At 44.5% G+C, this 10,367-nt stretch overlaps 1 protein-coding gene across 1 annotated transcript; it reads left to right on the top strand.

Annotated features, from left to right (window-relative positions):
- Nucleotides 1-2,048: 2,048 nt before the first annotated feature.
- On the top strand, nucleotides 2,049-8,427 carry LOC115779894 (titin-like). Its single transcript, XM_030728786.1, has 6 exons — nucleotides 2,049-4,379; nucleotides 4,422-6,611; nucleotides 6,783-6,953; nucleotides 7,125-7,295; nucleotides 7,467-7,637; nucleotides 8,365-8,427. The coding sequence occupies exons 1-6, from the start codon at nucleotides 2,292-2,294 to the stop codon at nucleotides 8,425-8,427; spliced, it is 4,854 nt and encodes a 1,617-aa protein (XP_030584646.1). The 5' UTR covers nucleotides 2,049-2,291.
- Nucleotides 8,428-10,367: the final 1,940 nt, after the last annotated feature.

Raw genomic sequence — 10,367 nt, 5'->3', positions numbered from 1 at the left:
AGAGATGGATGTCACTGCACCATGTGGAGCTATGCCAACCAGGGCTTTCATAGTGCAGTGGGATTTGTATGAGGAGTACATTTCACTTTGGAGTAGTGGTGAGGATGGTGTTTGGCATCTCAGCTCTGTACAGTCTAGGATGACCTGGGTGTCTGGGAAATCTTTAAATTCCTCAGGGAGGTAAGCCTGCACTTCTGCACGCGTAAGCCAGATGCATTGAGACCCCAGTGCAGTGGCAAGAAAACTTGTCCATATTGCAATAATAGGCTCACTGTGGACTGGTGTAAGTTGAATCGATGTGCCAGGTCCCTCTCCTTCAAACCAACCTACAGGAAGACGAGAAAAAGAAAGAACTCATCGATTGGCTGGAGCAGCTGCCTCTGGGAGGTTAAAATAAAAGAAAATGTTACTTCCTATGCTACAAACTAGTAAGATTATGCTTTTTTTTTTTTTTTTGGCTGAATGTTTTCTAATGGTTATGTATACCATACCATGGGGTAAACAGTGGGGGACTGTAGCACACAGGTGTATGTAAGGGAGGCTGAGTCTTTTAGGATGTAGACCTATATAAATGCATAAATCTGAGTACCAGCATAACTTACCGTTGATGAATGTGCAGGTGTCACCACTTCTTAATTCCTCTTGGCAGCTGATTTGGCTCTTGAGACCCTGACCATTTTATAAATGCAAGGCTCAATCAAAAACCAAAATGCCATCAAATGGTCATAGCTTGGAAATCTATTCACAAAAAAGAAAAACATAATTTCAATCATTAATTAATGCTCCACACACTGAGCAAAATGATGTCAGCTTTGACAACTAAGCCAATGTCTCAAATTGTATGCTATTTAACTTTCAGATAGTATGATTAAGAAGCTATTTGGTTCTGTATTTTATCTATAGCGTTAGGTTATTGCTTAAATACTAATGCATCTACATGAGATATATATGTGTGTGTCTAGATACAGTGTTTTCATTATGACAGGAAACACTTTAATTTAACTCGGTTCTCAAACTTTTTTCCATCATGTCCCACTTTGGGGGTCGAAACGACATTGCTGCTCTATGTAAACAAAAGACGGTGGAAAATAGCGCTAGCTGCTATGCTAACGTACCTGCTGCCGTATACTGATGGGATTTCCCAGTTATGCCATGAAAATAAATCTCATGTTCAACTTTACATTACTTTTCTCCCAGGTCGTTTGCATCCCACAGATTGAGAATCACTGATTTAACTGATGCTGAAATTTGTATATTTGAAACAGTTAGCTTGAACAGAACTAAGGTGTACCTGGTATAGAATCTGATGTCGGTGTCGGAGCCAGCAAACCGCTGTAATCCAAACTCACGCTGGACACGCAGCTCCTGTATTTCCTTCCTCAGATCCTCTACCTCTTTACACAGGTCTTCTGCAGCTGATGCAGACATGTCCAACGCAGACGGTTCAGGGACTGAGCAGTAGTCATGATCATTTGAGAGACCCTGCTCTTCCTGCTCCTCAAGATGGAAAAGTTCAGTGGGTCGCGCTGTTCTCTCCCAAACACTACGCCGCAGTGGCTCAACTTTAAATCCATTCCAGTCAAAAAGCGTTGGTACAGCACCTTTAATCAGTCTTCTTCGACCATCAGGGGTCGTTGGCTCTATGAGCTCATCAGTGGCAAAGTGTCTGCTACAGACCTTAGTGTGAGAGGTAACAGTGAAATCATCCCGGCGTATGTTTATCAGCCATCGTTTTCTCAAGTCGGACTGAGTTGGAAAACTATGGAAACTTAAAACACCGTTAAATTTGGACGAAGCCGAACAAAGTCGGACACAGCAATGTTCAGAGTATTTCTTCTCCTGTCTTTGAAAATGCACCGTTTTAAATACTTTTCTGCGTACACTCATGCTGAATTATCAGAAAACAACAGCTAACAAGCATTAAAACAAACATACCGGAAATGACGCAGCGGCATAGTTTCAAAACGGAAGTACGTCACAAGCCCTAGTGCAACTAGCCCAGCAAAAGTCTTTGAAGTTGTGCAAAAACACTAAGAATCCTGTATAGAATCCTGTTGCTTAGCAACAGTAACCAAACATTCTCTGCTTCAAAGGAATCAAGGGAACTGCTGTGTTTTGATGACACATTGATGACATCATTTCTGAAATTCCAGAAAGCTTGAGTACCCCTACACAGGATATCTCTATCAAAGCACAATTTACTACGAGAGAGTAACGATCACAACACACTTTATTCTACAGAGGATATCTAACCAAAAGCTCAATTTACCATTAGAGAATAACCAATAAAAATGCCTAATAACAAGCCAGTACCACCTAATGGAGCGAAGCCGCACACTGCGCCCATTAAATCTGGGAAACATTTACCAGCTAAGCATGACTTGGTTCCAAATAAGAAAAAGACTCAGCGCACAGCAAATCTGACACCTTCACCTAACTTGGGCAAAGTCACCAAGAACAGTGAGGCGCTAGACACCATTATCTTCAATACCTTTCAGAAGGCTTCTGCAGATATCCATGAGCTAAAGATGCATATAGGCTCAACAGAAAAATATGCTTCATTTGAGAATGCTGATGATACTGTTGAAAAAGAAATTCAGGAACACATGAAGATGTTTTTTGAAACACGCCGACTGACTGCTAAGGCTGTAGGAGATGGTATAAGCATTGCAGACCTTGTTGAGATGATTATGCCTGGCATTACGGATGCCCATCGGCATAATACGGAATGCCAAAGCTTCGCAGATGTTGCTATCGTTGAAGAAGACGTGCCACTGCCATTGCTGACAGAGAGCCCTCCAAATATCTTTGAGGAAGATAAAGAGGTTGCCCCTCCTGAATCCAGTGTGATTCAGCATGAGGTTGAGCAGACTGTTGCTACCATGGAGGAAGACGTGCCACTGCCCGTGGTGACAGAGAGCCCTGCAAATGTCTTGGAGGAAGATAAAGAGGTTGCCCCTCCTGAATCCAGTGTGATACAGCATGATGTTGTGCAGGCTATCATGGAGGAAGATGTGCCACTGCCAGTGTTGACAGAAAGCGTGCCAAATATCTTTGAGGAAGATACAGAGGACTCCCCTCCTGAGTCCATTGTGATTCAGCACGAGGTTGAGCAGACTGTTGCTACCATGGAGGAAGACGTGCCACTGCCCGTGGTGACAGAGAGCCCTGCAAATGTCTTGGACGAAGAGACAGAGGTTGCCCCTCCTGAATCCAGTGTGATTCAGCATGAGGTTGTGCAGGCTATCATGGTGAAAGATGTGACACTGCCAGTGTTGACAGAAAGCGTGCCAAATATCTTTGAGGAAGATACAGAGGACTCCCATCCTGAGTCCTTTGTGATTCAGCACGAGGTTGAGCAGACTGTTGCTACCATGGAGGAAGATGTGCCACTGCCCGTGGTGACAGAGAGCCCTGCAAATGTCTTGGAGGAAGAGACAGAGGTTTACCCTCCTGAATCCAGTGTGATTCAGCTTGAGGTTGTGCAGGCTATCATGGAGAAAGATGTGTCACTGCCAGTGTTGACAGAAAGCGTGCCAAATATCTTTGAGGAAGATACAGAGGACTCCCCTGCTGAGTCCTATGTGATTCAGCACGAGGTTGAGGACTCCCCTGCTGAGTCCTATGTGATTCAGCACGAGGTTGAGCAGACTGTTGCTACCATGGAGGAAGACGTACCACTGCCCGTGGTGACAGAGAGCCCTGCAAATGTCTTGGAGGAAGAGACAGAGGTTGCCCCTCCTGAATCCAGTGTGATTCAGCATGAGGTTGTGCAGGCTATCATGGAGGAAGATGTGCCACTGCCAGTGTTGACAGAAAGCGTGCCAAATATCTTTGAGGAAGATACAGAGGACTCCCCTCCTGAGTCCATTGTGATTCAGCACGAGGTTGAGCAGACTGTTGCTACCATGGAGGAAGACGTACCACTGCCCGTGGTGACAGAGAGCCCTGCAAATGTCTTGGAGGAAGAGACAGAGGTTGCCCCTCCTGAATCCAGTGTGATTCAGCATGAGGTTGTGCAGGCTATCATGGAGGAAGATGTGCCACTGCCAGTGTTGACAGAAAGCATGACAAATATCTTTGAGGAAGATACAGAGGACTCCCCTGCTGAGTCCTATGTGATTCAGCACGAGGTTGAGCAGACTGTTGCTACCATGGAGGAAGACGTACCACTGCCCGTGGTGACAGAGAGCCCTGCAAATGTCTTGGAGGAAGAGACAGAGGTTGCCCCTCCTGAATCCAGTGTGATTCAGCATGAGGTTGTGCAGGCTATCATGGAGGAAGATGTGCCACTGCCAGTGTTGACAGAAAGCATGACAAATATCTTTGAGGAAGATACAGAGGACTCCCCTGCTGAGTCCTATGTGATTCAGCACGAGGTTGAGGACTCCCCTGCTGAGTCCTATGTGATTCAGCACGAGGTTGAGCAGACTGTTGCTACCATGGAGGAAGACGTGCCACTGCCCGTGGTGACAGAGAGCCCTGCAAATGTCTTGGAGGAAGAGACAGAGGTTGCCCCTCCTGAATCCAGTGTGATTCAGCATGAGGTTGTGCAGGCTATCATGGAGAAAGATGTGCCACTGCCAGTGTTGACAGAAAGCGTGCCAAATATCTTTGAGGAAGATACAGAGGACTCCCATCCTGAGTCCATTGTGATTCAGCACGAGGTTGAGCAGACTGTTGCTACCATGGAGGAAGACGTGCCACTGCCCGTGGTGACAGAGAGCCCTGCAAATGTCTTGGAGGAAGAGACAGAGGTTTCCCCTCCTGAATCCAGTGTGATTCAGCATGAGGTTGTGCAGGCTATCATGGAGGAAGATGTGCCACTGCCTGTGTTGACAGAAAGCGTGCCAAATATCTTTGAGGAAGATACAGAGGACTCCCCTGCTGAGTCCTATGTGATTCAGCACGAGGTTGAGCAGACTGTTGCTACCATGGAGGAAGACGTGCCACTGCCCGTGGTGACAGAGAGCCCTGCAAATGTCTTGGAGGAAGAGACAGAGGTTGCCCCTCCTGAATCCAGTGTGATACAGCATGAGGTGGTGCAGGCTATCATGGAGGAAGATGTGCCACTGCCAGTGTTGACAGAAAGCGTGCCAAATATCTTTGAGGAAGATACAGAGGACTCCCCTGCTGAGTCCTATGTGATTCAGCACGAGGTTGAGCAGACTGTTGCTACCATGGAGGAAGACGTACCACTGCCCGTGGTGACAGAGAGCCCTGCAAATGTCTTGGAGGAAGAGACAGAGGTTGCCCCTCCTGAATCCAGTGTGATTCAGCATGAGGTTGTGCAGGCTATCATGGAGGAAGATGTGCCACTGCCAGTGTTGACAGAAAGCATGACAAATATCTTTGAGGAAGATACAGAGGACTCCCCTGCTGAGTCCTATGTGATTCAGCACGAGGTTGAGCAGACTGTTGCTACCATGGAGGAAGACGTACCACTGCCCGTGGTGACAGAGAGCCCTGCAAATGTCTTGGAGGAAGAGACAGAGGTTGCCCCTCCTGAATCCAGTGTGATTCAGCATGAGGTTGTGCAGGCTATCATGGTGAAAGATGTGCCACTGCCAGTGTTGACAGAAAGCGTGCCAAATATCTTTGAGGAAGATACAGAGGACTCCCATCCTGAGTCCATTGTGATTCAGCACGAGGTTGAGCAGACTGTTGCTACCATGGAGGAAGACGTGCCACTGCCCGTGGTGACAGAGAGCCCTGCAAATGTCTTGGAGGAAGAGACAGAGGTTGCCCCTCCTGAATCCAGTGTGATTCAGCAAGAGGTTGTGCAGGCTATAAGGGAGGAAGATGTGCCACTGCCTGTGTTGACAGAAAGCGTGCCAAATATCTTTGAGGAAGATACAGAGGACTCCCCTGCTGAGTCCTATGTGATTCAGCACGAGGTTGAGCAGACTGTTGCTACCATGGAGGAAGACGTGCCACTGCCCGTGGTGACAGAGAGCCCTGCAAATGTCTTGGAGGAAGAGACAGAGGTTGCCCCTCCTGAATCCAGTGTGATACAGCATGAGGTTGTGCAGGCTATCATGGAGGAAGATGTGCCACTGCCAGTGTTGACAGAAAGCGTGCCAAATATCTTTGAGGAAGATACAGAGGACTCCCCTGCTGAGTCCTATGTGATTCAGCACGAGCTTGAGCAGACTGTTGCTACCATGGAGGAAGACGTACCACTGCCCGTGGTGACAGAGAGCCCTGCAAATGTCTTGGAGGAAGAGACAGAGGTTGCCCCTCCTGAATCCAGTGTGATTCAGCACGAGGTTGAGCAGACTGTTGCAATCGTGGAGGAAAACGTGCCACTGCCAGTGCTGATGGAGAGCACATTAAACACATTAAATGAAACATATAGTCAGACCCCTTTGGAAGAGGCAATTCAAGACTTGCCCACAGAAAACAGAACTGGTGAACCGGCCACTGAAAGCCCTTTGTCACCCAATATCCTGGAGGAAGAAGGAGAAGATATAAAGGTGGTAAGACAAAAGAAAAGAACCATTTCAGACACAGAAGAGGATGAGTTTCACAAGAGAGAGAATAGTGAAGTGGCCACTGACAGCTCTTGGGAAACAATTAGTTCAGATGCAGAAAGGGAAGATAAAAAGGTGGTAAGTCCACCAGACTACATAGGGTCCACCAGCAGAGCCCAAAAAGAAAAGAAAAAATCATGGTTCAAAAAATGTAAGAAAGGATTGAAAAAAATCTTTAGAAAAAACAAGATTGCCCCAGAAATAAATCCCACTCAGGAATCCACTCTGATCCATGATGAGCCTGTGCAGGCTGCTGCCATGGAGGGGGGAGTGCCTTTGCCAGTGCTGGCAGAGATCCCTTCTCACATGAAGAAAGATCTAGAAGAGGATGAGTTTCACAAGAGAGAGAATAGTGAAGTGGCCACTGACAGCTCTTGGGAAACAATTACCTCGGACGCAGAAAGGGAAGATATAAAGGTGGTAAGTCCACCAGACTACATAGGCTCCACCAGCAGAGCCCAAAAAGAAGAGAAAAAATCATGGTTCAAAAAATGTAAGAAAGGATTGAAAAAAATCTGTAGAAAAAACAAGATTGCCCCAGAAATAAATCCCACTCAGGAATCCACTCTGATCCATGATGAGCCTGTGCAGGGTGCTGCCATGGACGGGCGAGTGCCTTTGCCAGTGCTGGCAGAGATCCCTTCTCACATGAAGAAAGATCTAGAAGAGGATGAGTTTCACAAGAGAGAGAATAGTGATGTGGCCACTGACAGCTCTTGGGAAACAATTACCTCGGACGCAGAAAGGGAAGATATAAAGGTGGTAAGTCCAACAGAATCCATGGACTCCACCAGCAGAGCCGAAAAAGAAGAGAAAAAATCATGGTTCAAAAAATGTAAGAAAGGATTGAAAAAAATCTTTAGAAAAAACAAGATTGCCCCAGAAATAAATCCCACTCAGGAATCCACTCTGATCCATGATGAGCCTGTGCAGGGTGCTTCCATGGAGGGGCAAGTGCCTTTGCCAGTGCTGGCAGAGATCCCTTCTCACATGAAGAAAGATGTAGAAGAGGATGAGTTTCACAAGAGAGAGAACAGTCAAGTGGCCGCTCAAAGCTCGTGGGAAACTATTAGCTCGGTGGAAGAAAAGGAAGATATAAAGGTGGTAAGTCCACTAGACTCCATGGACTCCACCAGCAGAGCCGAAAAAGAAAAGAAAAAATCATGGTTCAAAAAATGTAAGAAAGGCTTGACAAAATTGACAAAAAATAGAAAAAACAAGAGAACCATTTCAGAGGTCAATGAGGATCAGATTACACCAAAAATAAGTGCTACTGCTGAATCCACTCTGAACCGCGATGAGGAAGTGCAAGCTGCTCTCATCATGGAAGAGGAAGTGCTTCTGCCTGCGCTGAGAGACAGCTTCTCACATGCTGAAGCAAATGAAGAAAACAACAAGGAAGAGTTGAAGAAGCAATTGGCGGAAGTGTGCGCTGATGTGGTTCAATACATCCAAGATCGTTGCATCCCATTAGTCTCCCAGTCAAACAATAATCTTGCACCTTGATAAAACCTCTTTTTTCTTACCACCTTTTTCTAGTAACAAACAAATTGGCAAAATGTGTGTCCAAAATTTTGACTGGTACTGTATAAAAATAATGTCATTTGAATGTAAATTTGAAAATTTGATTATTAATAAAAAGTAAAACAAAAATTTCAATATGTATGATTGTGATCTGTGTGTTTGTGATAAGAATATTGGTTTATTCACCCTTGAACCCAACAGCAATAATGTGTATCTTTGTGAATCAAACTGTGTAACTTGAATTCACTGCAAAGTGAAAAGCAGTTACAAAACAGCAGTTAAATTTTCTATTAAGCATCCCACCCAGCTTGTTGGGATGCCGTCAATGAAAATCCCTCACAAGGGAATCATCGAGGATGGCAGATCATGATACCCAGTAAATTTATTCTGGGCTATAACTCTCCCAGCCCACCATGTACTGTACTAGTACATGTACTGTACATGTAGTAGGCCACAACCCCAGCATCTCACATCTAGCAGTCTCTTGACAGAGTAGACTGGCTCCCCATCAATGACCCAGGCAGGTGGCAGGGGCTGGACACAATAGGTTTCAGCTGGGAGACGCAGTAGATGTTGGGGATCCTCATGTTTCTGGAGAGATTAAAGCATACAGTCATGGGATTGATATCTATTTCAAAGGGGCCAATCAAGTTGGGTGACAGTTTCTTTGATTAAACTGCATTTGTTTACAATTTGGAAAAGAAAAAAGTTATTGTTTTCTGTTATTGTTCACACACTTTGATGCTGAATAAATCTTAAAAACTGGAGGATTCACCGACAAGCTCTGAAGCCTCTGTACAGCTGCCCCATTAATCTGTTGTACAGCATCACATAGCTTTAATGATTAAAAATAAATTCACAATGAGGATCAGGAAAGAAAGTGTGCATCAGGATCTCGTGTGACCTGTTTATGATGTCTTTTCAACTCTTTAAACAACTGATCTGGAGCTGGTCAGTTCGAAAGTAACAGCTTCTGCATTTATGGTGTGATGTTTACTGTCTTTTTTATTTTATTTTTTTATTTAAATTTTTATTAAATTTGAAAGACAAGCAAACAAACAAAAACATAAAACAAACAAACAAACAAAAAAAAAACCCAACCAAACCCTTGCCCCATTCAAACATACAAAACAAAAATAAAATAAACATCCTAAAATACAGATAACAGCACAAACTAAACTAAACCAAGCTAAACCAAGCAGCACATGCCCACTATACTTTCAACAGAGTATGAATAATTGTAAACTCCCCAACCATTATGCTTCTTTTATAAAAAACAAAAACTTATTCCAAACAAGTGCATAGGATTCCTGTCAGTCCTGTAATTTGGCTATCAGCAGTTCAAAAGATGCAATCTCCATCATAGTTTTTATCCACTCCCTATATTCAGGTCTTTCTTGGCTTTTCAATTTGCGAAGTATAACCCTAGCTGCAGTGAAATCATCCCGGCGTATGTTTATCAGCCATCGTTTTCTCAAGTCAGACTGAGTTGGAAAACTATGGAAACTTAAAACACCGTTAAATTTGGACGAAGCCGAACAAAGTCGGACACAGCAATGTTCAGAGTATTTCTTCTCCTGTCTTTGAAAATGCACCGTTTTAAATACTTTTCTGCGTACACTCATGCTGAAGTATCAGAAAAAAACAGCTAACAAGCATTAAAACAAACATACCGGAAATGACGCAGCGGCATAGTTTCAAAACGGAAGTATGGAGGACCAAAACTGACATAATCAGAAATAAAAGCAGAAATATATATATATAGTGTATATATCTTGTTTTTCCTTTTCCTTATACACGCATTTTCATCAAGAAATATATAAATTTTCTTTTTCCTTTTCCTTACACATGCATTTTCATCAGGAAATGTATATATTTGTTTTGCCTTTTCCTTATACAAGCCTTTGGTCTTTTTACATTTCCTCGTCCGCTTTTCCTTTACCACATGTATTTCTGCCTGCTCTTTTCCCTTTACCGCACGTATTTCTGCCTGCTCTTTTTCCTTTTCCGTATGCATTTCTGCCTCATTATGCAAATGAGGAGGGTTGTCTTCTTGCTCCAGCTCCTCTACTATTGGTCAATAAACAGGAAGGAGCAGGATCCATGTGCAGATCGATTGTGCATGCCTGCGCCTTTGACTTCAGTTTAGCAGCCCCGAAAAGTTCGGCAATATCCGTAACTGACACACTCGCAAGCAAAAACGACTCCAAGGCATCAGCGGGCAGCAAATATCCAGGTCTCCCAGCAGTTCTTGTGTGGTACAGACTTGTGCAAGCGACACGCCACCTCCTCCAAAATCTGGAGAACTAA

Source organism: Archocentrus centrarchus, chromosome 5, assembly GCF_007364275.1.
Source record: "Archocentrus centrarchus isolate MPI-CPG fArcCen1 chromosome 5, fArcCen1, whole genome shotgun sequence".
NCBI lineage: Eukaryota > Metazoa > Chordata > Actinopteri > Cichliformes > Cichlidae > Archocentrus > Archocentrus centrarchus.
This window is presented reverse-complemented; position numbering and strand designations above follow the sequence as displayed.

Excerpts from the sequence above, each read along its gene's own strand:
- LOC115779894 (XM_030728786.1), top strand. The coding sequence starts at position 2,292 with ATGCCTAATAACAAGCCAGTACCACCTAATGGAGCGAAGCCGCACACT. Across the intron at positions 6,612-6,782 it reads AAAGGGAAGATAAAAAGGTG|GCTGCTGCCATGGAGGGGGG; the intron begins GTAAGTCCACCA and ends GAGCCTGTGCAG. Across the intron at positions 6,954-7,124 it reads AAAGGGAAGATATAAAGGTG|GGTGCTGCCATGGACGGGCG; the intron begins GTAAGTCCACCA and ends GAGCCTGTGCAG.